General features: G+C 39.9%; 1 protein-coding gene across 7 annotated transcripts in view; it reads right to left on the reverse strand.

Annotated features, from left to right (window-relative positions):
* CEP162 (centrosomal protein 162) overlaps positions 1-21,294 on the reverse strand; it is an 80,710-nt gene that overhangs the window by 9,202 nt on the left and 50,214 nt on the right. For 5 of the 7 annotated variants that reach the window (XM_073336580.1, XM_073336578.1, XM_073336582.1 and 2 more), the window contains 9 exons: positions 20,940-21,052; positions 18,172-18,277; positions 16,219-16,345; positions 15,760-15,923; positions 13,994-14,098; positions 7,905-8,132; positions 5,697-6,367; positions 4,810-4,951; positions 4,289-4,387 (listed from right to left, as the gene is read on the reverse strand). In XM_073336580.1, coding sequence (XP_073192681.1) covers positions 4,289-4,387; positions 4,810-4,951; positions 5,697-6,367; positions 7,905-8,132; positions 13,994-14,098; positions 15,760-15,923; positions 16,219-16,345; positions 18,172-18,277; positions 20,940-21,052 — 1,755 coding nt within the window. Of the gene's footprint in view, positions 1-4,277; positions 4,388-4,809; positions 4,952-5,696; positions 6,368-7,904; positions 8,133-13,993; positions 14,099-15,759; positions 15,924-16,218; positions 16,346-18,171; positions 18,278-20,939; positions 21,053-21,294 lie in introns of all 7 variants that reach the window. The other 2 variants (XM_073336579.1, XM_073336583.1) reach the window with 2 other exon arrangements.

Here is a 21,294-nt window from a genome sequence, read left to right on the forward strand (position 1 = left end):
GTAATGACGAATCATATTTGCAGCCTCCATTTGTTTTATTTTCCAGTTTAACTAAATTTGGATTCTAGGCACGAAATGGTTAAAAGTTATTTTACAGTAACATTAATAGTTATTACATAAACTGAACAAAAAAAGGCAAGTGAAGTTTTACCTTGAAAAGTCACAGTCTCAACGATTTCTAATGCAAATTGCTCACTTTACAAATACAATTATGTTTTTTCTAACTGTCAGCCCTTCAAACTCAACCTAGAATCTGTAGTTCAAGTAGTAGTCTTTCTTTCTTACATATCATCACCAGTAATAAAAGGACACACTAGAAACAGATCTTTTGAGTAAGAAGGTGCTATTTTTTACATAGGCATTTTTCGGAGTAGAGCTGAACTTTAAGATTCATAGAAGATGAAGATTAAGCATCACTAGAAGGACATTTTGAAGTTGTGATAAAGCACAAGAACTCCTCTTGCTTGAGCACATACCGTTATAGAAGATGTGAAAGAAACAGCAGCAAGGGCTATGGGTAAGATTACTAAAATTTCAAACATTTAAAACCTTACAATGGAAAAAATTGAAGTATTGCTAAAATAAAATCTATGGTATTCCTACCTTAACACTTCAAGTTCAGTGCATTAAATTTGCCAAATATGCCTACCACATAAGCTAATATAATCAAGAAGTCCATATTATACACATAATCTGCAAGGTCGGTTTTCCAGAGGAGGAAAATTCTGATTTCGTCTTGCAATTTAAAGGCACACTGTAAAACTTTCATACATGACAACCCCCAGTCTTCACTGTGAAACAAAAGCTGAGAGTAGTCAGAGCCCATCATTTCACACATTGTACTAAGACCATGTGTGTTCACTACCCGGAATTTTATAAAATTTACAATTTTAAAAACAATATTGAGGGCCATGTGTACTTTAGGTTGCAACTTCTTCAATACCAAAGTATAGTGACGAATCATACAGCTTGTCCAAATGCCTGCTGGGTCTCTCGACGGCTCCAGGGCACTACGCACCGAGGAAGCTGAAGCCGACGTCGGGCGCTCCGGGCCTGGTGGCTGCAATGCGGCCTCCATCAACAACTGCTGCAAACAAAAGTCTTTTTCTTTCTTTGTTCTTGGCTTGAACGCCTTGCAAATCTTACACCGCTCAGTTTGATGTTCTTCCCCCAGGCAACGTAGACACGAGTCATGGGGGTCACTAACTGGCATAGGCTTGCGGCACGTGGCACAAGCCTTAAACCCGTGGGCCTGCGCTGAAAGCCTCCAAGCACCTAATCACTTAAGTATCCACAACAAAGGTCTGCTAACTAACTGATAATAGCTATCCAACTCTGAGAAAGGCTAAGGGACTGCTCTCATAGGAGAGAGAAAGAGAGGTTGTTCCAACGCTGCCACGGACAGTAAGAAGGAACTGGAGCACTCGGGGGGGCCCCCCGCCGGCCCGACAGGAGCCGCTAAGGGGAAAAAAGTTTCCAACGCTCGTGCACACAGTGCGCGCACACCTAATGTGGAATGGACGTGAACAAGCACTCGAAGAAGAACAGTTGCTTCTTTAGACATGACTTTTTGTTTGCCACTTTAATTCTGTTGGTTTCTGAAGGAAAACAAGGTGCAGCTCTCATTTACAAATTCCAGGTGTTTGGGTAATAAATGTCTTTGTAGTTTCCCTGGCCTCACACTTTCATTCATTAATGTATGCAAAGAAACACCACATTGTGACTGTGGACTTTCCACAGTAATACTGAGACACAAAAACCAAAACTTCATGTAATTATTGTATTGTCTACTTTTCATCCATTTCTGTTTAACTTTATTAAAACCATGATCTTCAGCCAAACATTTGCTACATGTAGGCTTAGAACTTGGTAAAAATCATTCCCTGAGGAAGATAAGATGCCCCTGTCTATCCCTCAGCCCCTTTCCCCCCCTCCATATGTGCTGATGAAGTTGCTGACAGCAGTGGAAGCCTGTCTTTGCCTTCTGCTCCAGCAGGGCCTTTATAGCTGAGAGACTTCCTGATGAACACTTTCCCCAGCAGGAATGGAGGGCAAAGAGGCTCACAGTCTGGCAGCAGCAGCTGCATAAGACACAGGCCTATAGATAAGATGCAGGTGATTTTTAGGCCTAGTTTAATAATCTCTTAATTAGAAAAACAAAAGCAGGCATATCAATTAAAATCTTTTTCCAAACATTTGTGTCTCCCCTATGAATTCTTTGTGGTTCCCCAAAGAAGCCATGGCTCACACTTTGGGAAGCACTGCACTAGGTGACCTAATAGAGTTTTCTGTAAAATCTCTGAGATAGTCAAATTTTAATCTCTATTAAAAACAACAAATTATAGTATCTTTACATGGGAAGGAGTCTATTAAAAACGTATATTACCTGACAGTCCAGTCAATTTCTTTTCCCACTTAGTTAAAAAACAACAAACCATCAGCCTCTTAAATTAATTGCATCTGAATTATCACAATGGAGCAGTTTTCACACACATCAGTCACTTCTAATCATGATTTCACAGAATCAAGTACTTGAGACCAAAGCGAAATGGACAAGCATTATGCAAGTTAAATTTTCTGTTGCATGTTCTGCTTCTTTGCTCACATAAATACCTATCCTATCCCAACCAATTAAAATTCACAAAGATAAAGAGCAATTATTAAACTTAATGCTAACCAACTTAATTTACCAAGACCTAAAGTGGACATGGAATCAGTCATCTGTTCGCTGTGCAACGAAATATGGACGGAGGAGAAAGTGTCAGAAGAATGGACCCTCGTATCATAATCAAGTTACCAAAGAAAAGAAACCTAAACAATTGTTCAAACTGGAGGGGAGTAACACTTCTATCTGTCACAGGAAAAGTATTAGCAGCAGTACTCCTGAACAGAATGAAAGGAAAGATGGATACCATCGTACATGAACAACAATCTGGATCTAGACAAGGGAGATCGTGCACAGACGCTATTTTCACCGAGATGGATTACTGAGAACACAACTGAATTCCAAGGCAGTCTTGCCATCAATTCTGTGGACTTTCAAAAGGCATTCGATAGAGTAAACAGAGAAACAATGCGGAAAATTATGGAACAATATGGAATTCCAACAAAATTAACTAACATTATGCAGGCATTCTATGCCAACTCAAAATGCTGCATTAAAATGGATTGAGTAAGCTATTCAGCATCAAGACAGGTGTAAGGCAGGGATATGTCCTGTCTCCTTTTTTGTTTATGCTAGTCATTGACTATGTGTTAAAACAATGCGACAGTAGTACATATGGCCTAAAATGGAACAATTCAAGGCTATCTGATCTAGACTTTGCTGACGACATCGCTCTTATCAATGAAGATGCCAATGGACTACAAAAATGCACAAACCAAGTAAATGAAGTAATGGAGAAGATGGGTTTGAAATACAATGCAAAGAAATGTAAAGTCATGTTAATGGGGACTATAGGGACAGAAATCAAAATTGAAGAAGAGAAACTAGAGAAAGTGGACAATGTTACGTATCTTGGAAATACCATCAGCCAAGATGGTACTAGTTCCAAGGGAAGAAGAAGAAGAAGAAGAAGAAGAAGAAGAAGAAGAATTGGGAAGGCAAACGCTGCATTTGGAAGACTCAAAAACATCTGGCAACTCAAAAACATCTCCCTCAAGACAAAACTGAACGTGTACAAAGCAATTGTTATTGCCATCACAACATACAGCAGTGAGACATGGCAACTTACCAAGAAAGATACGCAAAAGCTGGATACATTTCATCACAAACGTCTGAGAAGAATATTGGGAATAATATATAGAGATAGAAAGACAAATGAAGAAGTCAGAAAAATTACTGAACAAGGCACCCTCTCACAAATAATCTACAAAAGACGACAGTAGTTGGGACGTGTGCTGAGAATGGAAAAAGAACGCTTACCAAATACTGCCCTTGAATGAAAACCAGAAAACGCAAGAAGAAAGAAAGGAAGGCCGCAAATAACATGGAAATGAACAGTTCTGAATGACACCAAGCACCTCAACATAAAATGGGAAGATTTGGAGAGAAGGGCAGTTGACAGGCAAGGACGGCAAATGTGGGTAGTCCAATGTGCAGCAAAACACGGGATGGACTAAGGTAAGGTAAAGTGGACACAAGCTTGGATTTTTGCAGGCTGCTTTCATTTTATATTATTGGAAATAATAATATAAAAATCTTTTAGAAATAAAAACAAAAGATTTCTTGTTTTATAATCAGATAGCTCAAAACTGAAAAAAAAATCACAACAAACCTCTCATTTACCTCTTTTTGCAAGATTTCCTCTCGCGTTTGTGAAACTGCAAGGGCCTCTTGATCTCTGTGCAGCTCATTAACTTGTTCTTGTAGATGTCTTATTAAGATCTAAGGAAATATTTTAAATATTCCTCATTAACACGGACAGATTTTAAAACCTTCAAAGTAATACATAAAATCAATTCTTGAATCTTAGAATTAAAATATATGAAAGCATTTCTTGAATCTTAATATTAATAGTAATTGTATTGTACAAAAGCCAATAGTTATGCAGTTAATTGGTTGTGTACTGGATTTGAATTTAAAATATTTCCATCATATCATATGTTTATGCCCTGTATATTCTCTACATTTTTATTAAGTAATATACATATATTTGTTGAGAATGTCATATTCTTTTAGAAATGGGACTTATTTTAAAAATATTTAATTTCTAAATCATCACAAATTTTGACCATTTTCTGTTAAAGTCATAGTTAATAACTCTTAACATTCATTAGGACAATAGGTGTATAACTGTTTTATTTTACTTCTTGTCTTGAAATTTTGCTATTTAGTTCAGCTACTTTAGAAGCAGAATGTTCCACTGCATGCTGACAAAGAATTTTCTCTACTTCTCTCTGATGGGATGCTCTTAGAGCTGCAATGTATTCTGCTGTATCTTCCTTTGTCCTGTAAAAGAAAGCTATAAATATAGCTGTTTCCCAAAATTGTAGCAACAAAATTATATATGCTTATACATTTAAAATAATTAAATTATAGGCCCCATAACTTCAAAATTGCACACGCTTCATTTCTTAGAAGTTACAAAGATTGCAAACACCATGTGTGTGACTGTAACTGTAAATGAAATTATGCATGTGTCTAATTTTGAAGATTTGGGCTATAAATATTAGTATTACACTATTAGATGAAAGACAAAGGCATCCATGCTGCAACAATTTATATTAAATAAGCTTGTTCTTACTCAAAGCCATAACAAATTCTAGATTTATTAAAAAGCACTCATCTGGACCTGCCTGAGGGCTTAATAGCAGTGCTATACTACACAGAAGTCCTCTTCTCATCATATTGTTCCTAAATGAGGGTAAGGACTCCCGTGAGGGAAGCACACTTTGCCTCACATTCTCGTCCATTCAAAAACATCAATTTTATCCAGTCATCTATGACCAGAAAGATGCCAATTAGCGCCAATTTAGGTGGCAATTTTTGTGACACGTATACACTTGACTATGAATGTGTGTAGAGAAACCACCAACTAAGTTAGACGGTAGCATGAGAAGGTAGCAGCTTTTAGGTCATTACTAATGTGAGCTGGATTCATACATGTGATCTATTTGTCAAAAGGCACTGTATCATTACTGATCTCCCACCAAGACTCCAATGTTTTAATAAATGCATGAGATGACTGTTTTACCTTCGTATGTTACTTTCAGAATAAGCCAGTGTTGCCTGAGACTTCACTCTCTGCTGGCTCATTTCTAGAGACAGTCTTTCTAGCTCATCTTTTAACCTTGCATTTTCTTGCAGAACTTCTGAAATATGGGAATCGGCAAAGTTATGTGGCTGGTATATTTTATCATCAAGAGTGTCTGGGAAGGGTTCATTGGTACTGGCATTCCTTTTACTTGTTGCTAAAATATCCTTTTTCAAAATTTCTGTAGACTTTTCCTTATTGTCAGTTTTGTCACTTGAGTTATGGTTTGACAACATCGTCCTTCTCTCTTTTTGAAGTCTCTCCACAGTTTTTGTTAGGTCCTGTATCTCTCTGCTTTTGGTGATTAATTCTTGATTTAGTCTTACCAACCTGGCTTTAGCATGAGCTTGTTCCACTTGGTATTCTATTGATTGTAAGTCTTCATCATCTCTTTCACATTTTTTGAGTTCTAACTGGGAGTTTTGATTTTTAAGATTTTCAATTTCTGTTTGAAGATTTTTTACTGTGATCTGATGGTTCTCCTTTACACTACGAAGTTCTTGCTCAATTGCTGTAAAACTGGCTTTGCTGTCATGCGGTTTTTGTGGTTCATTCATCAATTTATAGGCAAGGAGTTCTTCAAGCTCTACAAGTCTTTGCTCATACTGAAGCTGGGAAAAAACAGCAATTTACAGAGTTGCATATTTATTACTCCCTCTTTTTTGTATAAATTAAGGGATTAAGCACCTTAAGTAAATGTTTAACATATTATATATAACAAAACCAGGAATATTTACAACACTATAAATTAGGTAGTTCAGAAAGCAGCCTCATGAATGTAATAACTCATTAAGACTACCTGCAACAAAAAAGCACAGTATATCAGCAAACTAAGGAACTATTTTTAGTAAGGATAGATGGGCACCTTATAACCGTTAGAAAGAGAATAAATAATTAAAGCCAATTATTAGGAAAATGAGTGTTTCCCATTGTATTATTGTGCTGGATTATTCTATTCAACTATCAGTCTGAACAGACAAATTAACATTCCATTCTCAGTTTAACATTAAGAACACGTTGACTCACTAAGAAATTCAGAGCATTTCATATTTTTGTTAAACATAGCATTTTAACTGTTGCTAGTTTCCACTTTGCAAATATTTAATAGCTTGTGATGGGACTGCCCACTGCCATATCCTTAGGGACCCATATCATGGACAAGAATGTACAAACAGAACAAAAAGATGATTCTTTCCATCCGGGTGTGTATGGGGCAATCAAGATCATTAAACCCTTGTCTCTCTTGAGCTCTGTCAGGACGTTCTGTTTCAGAGGTACTAGTAGATAGATACACAAGAAAGCTCTCTCTCAATTGGATGGAAAAGGCAAACCTTAGAAACGTATTTTCTTCTCCTGGTGTCACAAGCAGAAGGCTGGTAATTTCTCATTCAGGTGAGTGCTAAGGTTTACTCAAAAGGGGTCTATCTCCAGCTGATTCAGTCTTTCCATGTTCTCCTTCCCTGCTAGGTAAGCAGCGACCAAAACAGGTCCTGTGGAACAAAGCCCACTGCCATACCAGCAGGACTTCCCAACACAGGATTTCAGAAATGGTGCCAAGATCCTGGCAGAAGTATAAGTTTTCCTGGGCAATGGCAACCTAACACCTACTTTTCATGCTGCAAATCAGGGCCCAGGACAGTTTCTGCAAGAATCCCCAGTCCATGAACCCCCAACTTAACAATTCTCTGTCCTGGACATCCATGAAGAAAAAGGTGGGGGCACGGATTCTGACTCAACATGCAGAAGAGACTGCAATTTGTAAGTGGACTATGCCACTGCTGCCTGCACACTTATTTCACTTGTGTGTGCAGCTCAGTATGTGTGTACCTCCGCTCTGTATCCTGTAGGACAAAGTCCCCTTCCTCTATTTATGAAAAGTTTTTTAAGACAACCCAAGCAATCTCTCTTGCAAGTTTAATTCCTCCTCTGTCAGTTTCAAAATGCTTTTACATGACTATATTTTAAATGCACAAAGCTTTGGAATTTCTGGCCCCAAAATATTCCCCAAATGTTATCTTTTCCTTCGTTTTGCAATGCTAATACTTAGAGACAGATACCCTTACATTCAGTAGAACCATTCTTCACTACCTGTGGAATACACTGCCACTCAATGTAAGGGCCTGATGCTGATAGCCTTAAGTTAGTTACCTTTATTTTTTGAAACTGTTGTTCCATAGCACGTAGACTTTTTTTAGCTTCATCATCTTTCCCCTCAAGTTCTGTTTCTAACTTTTTTATTCTTCTTTCCAGGAAATCAATTGTATTGGATTTAGCCGAAATGTCACCACCTCCCTCAGATGCTGCAGCAGCAGCATATATCAAAGCAGGTAAAGAATTTGGATGCCTTCTTTTTAAAATTGCTTCCATTTCTTTAATCTGTCAAAAAAAAATATAACTCGTTAAATAGAGATTTGATAAATAAATATTGTGGTTTTCACTGTCAATAAGAACATAAGAATGGCCATAGTAGAACAGACCCATGGTCCATTTTGCCCGAGTATCTTCCAACAATGGCCAGTGCCAAATGCTTCAGAGGGAATGAACAGAAAGGTACAATTATTGAGTGATCCATTCTCTGTCATCCAGTCCCAGTTTAGGTGCACTCAGAGCATGGAGTTGCATCCCTGACCATGTTGGCTAATAGCTATTGATGGCCCTATCCTCCATGAACTTATCCAATTCTTTTTTGAACCCAGTAATACATTTGGCCTTCACAACATCCCTTGGTAATGAATCGCACAAGGTGACTTTGCATTGTGTGAAGTAGTACTTCCTTATATTTGTTTTCAACCTGATGCCTATTAATTTCATTGGGTGTCCACCTGGTTCTTGTATTATTTGAGGAGGTAAACAACACTTCCTTATTCACTTTCTCCACATCACTCATGATTTTATAAACCTCAATCATATCCCCCTTTTGTCATCTCTTTTCTAAACTGAACAGTACCAGTCTTTTAAATCTCTCTTTGTATGGAGGCTGTTCCATACCATTTTTGTTGCCCTTCTCTGTACTTTTTCCAGTTCTAACGTATCTTTTTTGATGGGGTGACCAGAACTGCAAGCATTATTCAACTAGTGGGCATACCATGGATTTCTATATTATATATTTTCTATCTTTTTATTTATCCCTTGTCTAATGGTTTCCAAGAGGAGGTTTCTTACATGTGACTGGCGTTCTTTGAGATGTGTGCTCCCTATCTGAATTCCACTGAGGGTTATACACATGTGCCATGTGTCTGGAGCTGGACATTTTGAAAGTAGTAGTGTCTATTGGTCCACGCATGCGCCCTTGCATCATGTAAGGCAAGTAAGGGCAGGGTGTGGTGTGATTCACCACCACAAATCAAATTGATCCGCAGTAAAGGGGAAGGAGGGTGGGACTGCAATACAGATAGGGACCACATATCTTGAAGAAACTTCAATTACAGGTATGTAGCCTCCTCCTGTTCTTCTTTGAGTGATGACACCTATTGTATTCCACTGAGGGTGATTAACAAGCAGTACCTAGTTAGGAGAAGGGTCAGAGGAAGATGATGGAACTGTGTGATATTGGATTTGACTTCCAACTTTTAAAGGATGTCTTTTTGTATCATACTGCCTCTTTTACTCTGTTTAGCCATTGTGGCATTTTTTGGTCATCTTACTGTTTTTTTAAATTTGATGTATACATTTAGTTTGAGCTTCTGTTATGGAGTTTTTAAAAAGTTTCCATGCTGCTTGCAGGCATTTCAATCTTGTGACTGTGCCTTTTAATTTCCATTTAACTAGCTCTCTCATTTTTGTGGAAATTTTTTTTTGAAGTTAAAATGCTACTGTGGTGGGTTTCTTTGGTTTTCTCCACCTTACAATGATGTTAAATTTAATTACATTATGGTTGCTATTACAGTGCTGTTCAGCTAGATTCACCTCTTGGACCAGATCCAGTGTGCCATTTCAGATTAAAACAAGGATTGCCTCTCCCTTTGGGGATTCCAGGACTAGTGGCTCCAAGAAACATTCATTAATGAATGAATGCGAAACCCATGGGTGTGAACTTCTATGTCTATTGTAATAAGACTCTGCCCTCAAGTCCTCCTTGGGTGTTTACTAACATGAATATTTAGACCCCTAGAGACAGTGAAACTTCCCTACCTCCCTCAGAGTCTGACAAAAATGTATCGTCCTTCTGCAGAGAAGGAACTGTGCCATCTGGTGTGCCTGGACTGCCCTCAAACTGTGCTCTGGATGAAGTGTTGATATACTTGGTTCTGGTATAGGAGCAGTGGTTGGTACTTGGGATTAAGCTCCTTCACGAAGCCTAATAGAGGCGTGTCCGATACCAAAGAGACCAGTAGGTCTTTTGACATCACACAGGACTTTGGTACAGAATACAGTGGTACTGAAGACAGATGAGTAGATAACATTGGTACCAGGGTAGACAACGGTACTGGGGTCCATGTTGCTGAGAGGTTGGGACAGCATACCCATTTTGGGCCTTGGGCTACTCTGTCTGAGGCTTGAGAAGATTTATGGCTTGACCTAGAACTCATCGCCCTCTGTCCCGAGATTTTACCAGGCAAGGACGATGGATCTTTAGGAGTAGGAACTTCAGGTCCACATGTGGAGCACTTTTAGATGATGAGTGCTCAGAGGTTTATGCCACAAGCATCCCAGGATCTGAAGAGGGATGCATTATACTCTTCAAAAGGAACATTTTCCAACAAAACTCCTTCGCTTTCTGGGTTCTCCTAGAACAGAGGTGGGCAAACTACGGTCCGCGGGCCCATCCTGCCTAGTCCCTGAGCTCCCGGACGGGGAGGCTAATCCCCAGCCCCTACCCCGCTGTCCTCCCTCCCCCGCAGCCACGCCCTGCGTGGGCAGCGCAGCTTTCCAATAAGCCTGTCCTGCTGCTCTGAATGGTGTGGTAAGGGGGCAGGGAGGATAGGGTAAGGGGCAGGAGGTCCCGGGGGGCAGTCAGGGGACGGTTGGATGGGGCGGAGGCAGTCAGGAGACAGGGAGGGTTCGATAAGCGGTGGTGTCCCGGAGGGGTCGAGGGGTCCCAGCGGGGTGAGGGAGACAGGGAGGGGGGTTGGATGGGAGTCGGGCGCAGTTAGGGATGGGGGTCCATGGAGGGGACAGTCAGGGGACAAAGAGTGGGGGGGAATGGATGGATCAGGGGTCCCAGGTGGCATGTCAGGGGGCGAGGGTGTGGATAGGAGGTGGGACAGTGAGCAGGTGGGCAGTTAGGGGCAAGGGGTCCAGAGAGGGGGCAGTCAGGGGACAAGGAGCAGAGGTGGTTGGATGGGTTGGGGGTTCTGATGGGGCAGTCAGGAGGCGGGAAGTGGGAGGCACAGCCTTCCCTACCCAGCCCTCCATACAGTTTCGCAACCCCGATGTGGCCCTCAGGCCAAAAAGTTTGCCCACCCCGTCCTAGAAACGGATTTACAGAAGGCACATCCCTCTCTTTCTAATGTGCCCCTCACCCAAACACAAGTATTTGGTATGAAAGCAACTGAATCAATGAGAAAGTTTGGCCTTACAAAAAGAGCAATTATTAAAGCCTGGAGATGTACGTCAGTCACAGGGCATTGTCATCACTAAAAAGTTTACTTGGGTCATCAGCACCTCGGTCTGAGCAACCAAGTTAGCCCAGCCTAGCTGTGAACAGTGACCCTAAAGCCATATCTGAATTACTGTGTCCTCACTGGTGCTTCACTCACTCAGGTAAGTTGCTCTGACTTCTGGAGGCATATTCCATAGTTCTTTGTACTTCAGTAAACTGAGCTACTCTCAGATTCTCTCTCAGTGAATTGTGGGAGAACTTGTCTATCCTCTGGGCACAAAGGGGGGATTCTGAGAAGGCACTAGAGGAGTATCAGCACTTGAGTGATCTAGCTGGTGTCCTCACTACAAAGTGGGCAGGTTCTCAGACCAAGTGAAAGCAGCACCCAAGCTCTAGGTCAGTGGTTCTCAACCAGGGGTACACGTACCGCTGGGGGCACACAAAGGTCTTCCAATGGGTACATCAACTCATCTCGACATTTGCCTAGTTTAGAACAGGCTACATAAAAAGAACTAGTGAAGTCGGAAGCACCTGACATTGGCCACTGCCGGAAGACAGGATACTGGACTAGATGGACCATTGGTCTCAAGTCAGTACAAACTAAAATTTCATACAGTCAATGACTAGTTTATATTGCTCTATATACTATACACTGAAATGCAAGTACAATATTTTTATATTCCAATTGATTTCTTTTATAATTATATGGTAAAAATGAGAATAATCCATTTTTTCAGTAATAATGTGTTATGACACTTTTGTATTTTTATGTCTGATTTTGTAAGCAATTAGTTTTTACGTTAAGTGAAACTTGGGGTATGCAAGATAAATCAGACTTCTGAAAGAAATACAGTAGTCTGAAAAGGCTGAGAGCCACTTCTAGCCTATTCCCCTATCTAGGCCAGACCGATTGGGTTTAAAGCACCACCAAATGCAGGTATATGTATTTTGTGTGTGGACAGAAAGGAATAACACCGAAGTAAGAACCTAAAGGCATGTCTGCATTAGCGAGCTTATAGCTGTACCAATGCAGCTGTGCCACCGTGAGATCACTTGTGTAGCCGGCGGGAGAGAGCTCTCCTGTTGACATAATAAAACCACCTCCAAGAGCAGTGGTAGCTGTGTTAGTGGGAGAGCTTCTCCCACTGACATAGCGCTGTCCACACCAGCGCTTCTGTCAGTGTAACTTATGTCAGTGGGGGGGGGGGGGGTTATTTTTTCACGCCCCTGAGCAAAATAAGTTTTACCAACAGAAGTGGTAGTGTAAACATGGCCTAAGTTAACTCTGCAGTGAAGAGATAGTCTTGGTACCAGGATAAGCCACTAACCCTGAGGCAAAAACAAACAACCAAGTTTCCTTCTAAAGGGAAGAAAGGAAACACTAAACCATTAATGTTAGGTATTTAGTAGTTTACAAAATCTCTAACTATCTATAACTAACTATTTACATAAGAAAAGGTCACATGAACACTGCAAATTCCAAATTGTAGCCAGAGAAGGAACTGCCAAAGTTGGGCTCAGCCCTACCCTTTATGCCTTTGGTTAGCATGAGGACCCAAAGGGTACAAAGAGTGGCCACCAGCAGGCACTACACGGTCCTGGTTGCATGTACACCATCAGTGGAATGTATACAGAGAAGCATTTGAAGGAAAACATTTCACAGAGTTATTTATGTGAAGGCATTACCACCAGTGTACTTTCAACCCTTAACATTTATATCTAGAGAAAAATGCTGTAGGATAAATTTTCATTAAAAAAAATATAATTACACTTCTGTGATCAACAGTCAGACACTGACCATCTCAAAAAGCAGTTTCCTGGATTTTGAATTACAAATCTCTTATTTCTTACTTTATTACCATTCATTTAAAAAAGATGAAGGTGGCAATTTGCTGGGGGATGATTTGTAAAGAGGACACAATGTTTAAAAAGATACAGAGGCACATGCGCAAGCAGGCACGCACCACAACCCCAATGCAAGAACAGGGATTTATTTTCGATTTTGAAATAGTCAGACAGGACTCATTAGCTGCATTGTGGGTTTAGTAGTTTGATTTAAACAATCTTTTTCTAAGATGTCCTTTGATTTAAATGGGTTATTCTTATACTCAGATTATTTTAGATAGAGAAGGACACTACTTCAATGCACCCTCCATTTGCTTTTTGACACTTTGAAATTTCAGGGCGATATAAAACAAAATATTCACGGCTTTCTGGGCTCTTTTTCCTTTTCCCTCCCATCCTATTCACCAACTAATTTGATTCTACCATGATCTCAGTGTTAGTCATATGATATCCAAATCACTCTCCAAGCAACAGACTAATGCCATTATTACTTCACTGTAGGCCCCAGAACATTCATCCTGGATGTGAGGGGAAGAAAATATTCAAACAAAGTCTTTAGACATGGAAATAAGAATTCAAAAGTGTACTGATAAAGTAAGTTGCCGCTTGAAATACTATCACTTTTAGGGTTTGTCCCAGCATGAGAACAATTTCTCATAAATGAATTAATATTTGTAATGTCAAGATAAGACAGTTCCATGAGGACAAAAAATGTTTACTTTATCATGGGACTTTTCCAATACAGCAAAGTGTAATCTTGATATTTCTGCCAACATCTCTCAACAGCAGTCAGCATTACTGTATTTTTCACAAGCTACGAAACACTGAGAAAAGTAACGTTATTACATACTTGTCGCTCAAGATCTTGAATTTTTTTTGCATCTGCTGCTCTGTCCTTTAAACGTTTCTTCTGTTGCCCAGACTGATTCCCAGCTTCAGTTCTGAGATTATCAACCTATTCAACATATTCAATGGTACATTACAAAAAGTATATGCAACAGGTTCACTTCATTAGCACAGTTGAAAATATTTTAAAATTATTAAAAATTATTTAAAATATTTTAATTATTTCAAATTAACTATAATGAAAGAGCTCCATATTTGAACAGGACTAGTGCAGAAGTCTATCCTAGTTTTCAGTATAGTTTGTCTGATAGAAGTCTATGAACTATATTCTCATGCTGGGCTATGGCCTCTTTGTGCCAGATGGGGTAACGGAACTGTAACCAAGCTGCAGAGATCTAGCAGAGAATTCCCTTATGAAGGGAACTCCCTGGGAGCAAATTTTTGCCAGGGCTGTGCCCTGAGCCTCTTCCCTCCCACTCTCTTGACATGCAGAGGAGGGGGTGGTATGGTAGAGCTAAGCTATGATGTCTTCCACTGACGTATGATCAGTTAAGGGCACAATTTAAGCATTCACAGCTTTGCATTCAGTGATGCAATTTAGAGATGCCCAGCAGCAGCTCTAAATTATATCTAAGATGGGCTGGCTCTGAGGTTCAGGGAGTCCGAACCAGACGCGCCCCTTTCTCCCCATCACCAAGAAAAGCTCTGTCACAGGAGAAAATTTGGCCATCAAGGTTCAAGTCTAATATCTGGAGATTCCAGTGAATATTAATATTCCAATGCATTGCTAGAGAAATATTGGACCGTTAAATGAACGCACATTCCCATTATCTACTGCATCAATGGTGGATGTTATTCTAAAAACGTGGGTAATAATAATGCTTCGGTGTAAAGTTTAACCTTTGATGCACAAAACTGTTCATCCAAATGAGAGCAATCTTACTGTGTTTCCCAAATGTTTGAAAATGAGCCTACTTTGAGGAAAATGAAACCAATGACAGCTCCTCCCCACCTACCATGTGTTGTTAAAGGCCTACATATATCTTACTTTGCAACCTCCTCCCCCACTTTAGGATGTTTATAATACAATACTTCCTCTGTTTTCTACATGCATTCATGAGCAGGGAAATAGTATCACTGGCATCTGACTTAGCGTCCACTGATATAAATGGGGCAGTTCACACTCACAGATATTGCTTCAGGCTCTCTGCATTGGTTTTACTTGTTTCATGTTTTGAAAGGTTTTCTTTTCAACCATTACAGGTAGAGACTTTTCCCTCAAGAAAATAAAGCTTCCTCTGACTCTGGAGAATGACTGAGAAGCCTGTCCATGTCCCCTATAGCTATTTCCTTCAGCCTCTGAGGCATGCATGCCACGCACTTTGGGTAACACTGCTTTAACCACTACAGTATGGTATGTTTTTCAAATGTTAGTATAATAACGTAACTCCTATCTGGTAGTCTTAGTCAATGATTTGCATGGCCTAAAGAACTATTAATTTAGAATTATTTCCAGAAATGCCACTGAAGTGTCAAATGCAAATAAAAACAGTTTTAAGCTCTCATACATCTAAATCCTCCATTTTACACATTATAAATGTACATTCTCCATATCAGGCCCTCAGTATTTAAATAAAAGATTTTGATGTATTCCAATACTGCACTTAGAATAAGATAGATAACATATACTGAAAAAACAAGTTGTATTCTATGGACACTATTTCTATAAGTACTAATTCACAAAAATAAACCTTGAACTGTTGTGATCACCTGTAGTTTCAATTTCTCAATTTCTTGTTTTGCATCTTTAAGACGACTTGCATCTCTGTCCAAAAGCTCCTGATTTTCTGCATACCATTGAAGTCTCTTTTTCAAAAGACTGATTTCCTGTTTGTATGATTCTTCTATAATCTTTATCTCATAAGATTTTTCACCTAGAAGGCAAAAATACTTGATTTAATATACTCCTCTTAGAAATCTGCAACAAAGCTTTCTCAGATATATTTCAGGCACTTTGCCACTACTTTTTCTTTACTAAAATTTAAAGGTGCGACTCAAATTAAGTTTTCAAATATAAGAGCATTTCAAAAGCCTTTATATCACATTTATTTAAGCCCTTCTGTATTACAAATAATTAAGTGTTATATACATTTATTTAGTGAAACACAGGTAAAGAGCAATTATCCAATTATTAACTGGAATGAGAGCCTCCACAAATGAGTACTTTACCTGAAGTAGAATCAATTTGGGCTCTTGCCAAATCTCTCTCTCTCCTCATTTGTCCCAAATCTACTTCAAGAGCTTGTTTGTCTTGCTTAAGCCGTTTTATCTCTTCCAGCAATTTGGCTTCTTCCTTCTTAATATTCACAGAAAACATGTAAAGAAAAATAAACCAACAGAACATACGTTTTCTACAAAAAAAAAAGTAACTGGTGTTTTTCCATCATAAGATGGATCACAGCTGCTGCACTGGTCCCTTAGCAGCCGATGTGATTGTCTATGTTGGATAGTATCCTTTCTACAATACAGTGCAGGAAGACTATATGAGGTTAGTCACGCAATAGAGGCTGAATCTGAGGTCTCTTATAACATAACAGGCTCTTATTAGATCAGTCTTAGAAGCCAAACAATCCAGATTCAGTCTGTAAGTAGACCACAGTTAAAAAAAAAAAACAAAACTTTTTTTAGTCTCGGCACAATGGCAAAAAATATGAGTTTACATATATCAAGAACATAAACCCATTCCCAAACTTCAGTCTACTTCATTTGCATCAGCGAGCACTAACCTTTAGCCTTACTCCGGCTATGCCTTCTTGGAGACCCTTCAAACCAACAATTTGCTTCTAGGTCTCCTGCTTTCCCAAGTCCAAAGGGAAACGAATGAGAAGGATGGTTTCTCAGAAATCCACATGCCTCCTTGTGAGATCTATGAACACTTGCTGGCTGGATATGGTTCTTTCTACAACCTACTGGTTTTCTTCCAAGATGCCAGGTCTTTCCCTTTGAGTGCGATGTGACCTCACACTCTGACCACCCAACAGAGAGACTTGTTCCCTCTCCTTTGCTTTGAGAAAGTGACAATCTTCCTGCCTCAGCTTCTCCATATTTAAAATGGGAGATCTGCCCTCATTCCAGTATACTGACACTTATACGAATAGCATGGGAGACATGGATTTTATTCAGATAATGGGGAGTTTAGATAATCGAGAGAGCAGGGAGCCTTGCTCACTCCCTCCCATGACAGCAGGGCTGCAGAGGGCTCCCTGTGCTGCTCCTTCTTGATTATTGCAGGCACAAGATGCCCTGGGGCAGGGGAGAAGAGGGGCATAGTAGTCATGGGAGAGCACAGCAGGGAACCCCAGCTGGAACTAGGCTCTGCCCTGTCAGGACCACCACTGTCCTTTGGCTGTACAGGGAGCCCTCTGCAGCTCTGCTGTCATGGCCCCACTCCCATGACAGCAGGACTACAGAGGGCTCCCTGCGCTGCTGCAGGAGTTATTTAGTAGAAGGATGGCCTCCCTTCTGGCCAGGTCTCTGCTCTATTGGTGGACAAGGAAGGGATAAAGCAAAGGTTCAAATAATAGGGTTTTGGAAAATCCAGAGGGTATCCTGTATCTGTAAATTTATCTTCTCAGGAATGACATCTTTGGCTGTCTATCACAAGAGCAAAACCTTCCCTTGCAGAATACAGAAACAGTTCAAAACTCTGAACTGGCAAAGGCACCCACCCTCCAGCTATCATCTAGAACCTAACTGAAAAACACTCCTTAAACACTACACTAAACATGCCTGAGACTAGCATGTATTCTTTATCGGTGTCTCAACAAAATGTGCACCTGTAAATGTCTGCATACCACCTTGCTGGCTGCCATCATTCTCATAGAACATTTCAGGATAACCACTGAAGCACCCACAGAGATGATAATGGCGAAAGGCATCTTTGGAGGCTAGTTTTGTGCATTCAGTTGATTATTCATTCATGCTATTTTCAAGTATTAAAGCAAGACAAGTTTTTAATAAAGACTATAAAATGGTACATTATTTTAGCATAAGGAAATATGCTACAAAATTTCCAATTTTACTTTACACAATAAGTCTATGGTATCAATGGATATATTTATTTTACATGGAGAGATTAATATTTAAACAGGTATACAATTCCGGAACACAAAATCCACTTACCTGTGCTACTCGAAGTTCTGAAATCAGTTCTGTGAAACTCTGGTTTCTTGTTGGTTTAGAATCCTGCTCTAACTGTGACAGGAAGTTATTTTTATCCATCTGTTCTCTAATGGAACAATGACAAAAGAGAACATTATGCAGTTTGGTGATCTTACGTAGCTTTCTGCTTCATTAACACATTCAGTGGTTTCCCTATGAAAGGATCATGTCTACAAATTCTGGCAAATATTTCTTTTAAATCATTAAAAAAAGAATAAGCACTGAAATACATAAGTAAAACAAAGCCCAAAATTACTCCTGGGATATCAGACACCAGTCCATCCATCTTCATAAATGCTAACTTGATGATTGTGATGCTGTGTATAAGAAAGATGACTGTTTGTATCATTGTTGTCAGATGTCAACAGAAAAGTTAAGATTTGCTAAGTATGATTATCTTGTTTACATGAATGTATCATTATTGTATCTGAAGTTATGAAGACTGGCTATGTACTTATGTCTTTCACAGGTGTTGTATTCCTGGGTGACACCCCCAGACAGAATTTACATTAGGGCTAGACAGCTGTGCGTGATGGCCTCGCAAGGACACTCCGCTCTTACAATGGACTACTGAAGAAACTCATCCTGTCCAGATGGCTCTTCTGGAGGATGCCTCAGATGGCAAGGAGTCAATGGCCGCCACCCCTCTCCCCCGGCGTTTAAGTACCAAAGGTTAAGGGCATGTGATATGCTCATATGATCCTGGGCTGCATTTTGGACCAGTAACTTTCAACATACAGGTGCTGTGGGCTTTGTTTGGGACTTCCATGCACATTACAATACAAATAAAAGACCTCTGATATATCCCTGTGTTGCCTCTTTCCTGCTTTAATTCTCTGGACTGTGGATTTACAGCTAAAAGGAGCATTTTGAACTATGGACTGAGGACCTTCCAATCTTTTGGGAGTTACCAGAGAGACTTTACATGCCAGCAGTCTATTCCAGCACTGCTGAAACCTGATATAAGGACTTGGCAATCATTTGTATGTATATGATTTATTAACTATTTATAACTCCTTTTCTTTTATTAGCAAACTAACTAAAGGCTTATTAAGGATGGGCAACAGCATGATATTTGGGTAAGATCTGAGATTCATACTGACCTGGGATATGTCTCTCATCCATTGGGATTAGGAAGAACTTCACATATGGTTAATTGGGGTTTCAATAACCTCTCACTATATTAGATTGGATTGACTGGATGGGAGCCAACGGCTGGAATGCCTAAAGGGGACTATGTTTGGCTTCTGGATAGTTAGGTGTGGTACTGCAGAAGTTCTTTTGTTACTGGCTTGGTGAATCTAACTATAGAGTAAACCACTAGTTTTGGCAGGACGGTCTGGCCTATTTCTTGCAGTCTGCCCTGACTGTGGCATTCTCAGTGTGGCCCATCCCAGGCACCAGTCACAATGATAATTAGATAAAACAAAAGAAGACAAGTCATTATTTGATCAAAATCAGTAAAGGTGATATCTACCCCCTTTCCTGCACAAGCCACTATGTCTACACTGCAATTAAAAAAAAACAAAAAAAACCACAACACCACTGGAGTGGTGAGTCTCAGAGCCCAGGTTTACGGACCTGGGCACATACTAAATAAAGCCATATAGATGTTCCCACCTGGGTTGGAGCTCAGGTTCTGAAATCCACCCCTCCTCCCAAGTTTCAGAGCCTGAGCTCCAACTGAAGCATGAATGCCTACACAGTTATTGGTAGCGCTGCAGCATGAACTGTAGACCTGGACTCGTAGACTCGCTGACGTGGATTTTTTTGGTAGCATAAATAGACCCATAAACTCCAAATAAGCAACCTTTGCTTAGGAAAACCACATGCAAGTCTGGGGATAGAATCTACTCCCCATGAATTAAGCTCAGCTGTGAGCTCCTATACAAAGATTTGTAAATACTGGATTTGCATGGTTGCTGACCCTCCATGCTGTTACAGACACAGATCCCAGTTTTACAGAGGGGGAGATTCCCCCTATGTAACCACTGCTCAGTCACTCACAACCTCAGCATGGTGATTCCTCTGTACTGGGGTCTTCTGTGACCTGAGCTGCTTGATGAATTTCATCTTATGAGAATACTTATGTATAATAATAACCAAACATTTTAACATGGCAGATAAAATTATACTATCAAAAGGCATGCTCTCGCCCCGGCCTTCATTTAATTCTGTGGCCCATTCTTTGTATGAACAAACATTCAATCTTGAGATTTAGAATACAACCATCTAAGCTACAAGCCCTGTTTACTCCAATAGGTCTCTAACAGAAAAGGGAAGGCTAAGAACTAAATTTGGACACTTCTTCCACCCCTCCCAATTTCAATGGAATAGGAGCTCACCAGTCACCTATCACCATCTATGACAAAACAAAACAAACAACAGGATATCTGACAGGCTTGCTAGTTCTGCTCTTATGGTTCTGCTTACTGAAGGCTTGTCTGCATGGTGAGTTAGTCTGTGATAAGCTAGTGCAGACTAACTGGACCCTGGTGTGCACTAGAAGTTCCCTCGTGCATGTTAATGTTGTCCCGTTTCAGACAGTATTATGTTAATGCACAGTAGGGAATTTTAAGTGCCCAACTGCAAGGTCCACATGGGCCAGTTAGTGCACAAAATACTAGTGAAGACAAATGTATATCCCACTAGTGCAGACTAGCACACAAGCCCTCAAACTAACTCTGAATTTACGTGTCTTTAAAGGCTAGAAGTTTAAACACACTCACCTTAAGGACGCTAACTCAGATGTTAAATGTTGATTTTCCTTAAACATCCGTTCCTCATTTTTCTTGTTTTGTATCTGGAGTTCTTTCATTTGCTTGTATAACCTTTCATTTTCCTAAGACAAAAAAGACAAACTTAACCCACATTCATGTATTAATAATAATTTTATCTGGCTCAACAGCATTTTTACTGTAATCTACATGTGTACTTTGCTTCTATCACATTCTTAATACTTAGATTTCATAAAGCAATTACTCTATTACCTCAGTCATAGAACACAGACTAAGCATAAATGACAGTAATTTATAAAAAAGAATAGACAATAATAGGTCATATAATTGTAATCACTGAATACTC

Source organism: Lepidochelys kempii, chromosome 3 (genome assembly GCF_965140265.1).
Source record: "Lepidochelys kempii isolate rLepKem1 chromosome 3, rLepKem1.hap2, whole genome shotgun sequence".
In the NCBI taxonomy this organism is placed as follows: Eukaryota; Metazoa; Chordata; order Testudines; family Cheloniidae; genus Lepidochelys; species Lepidochelys kempii.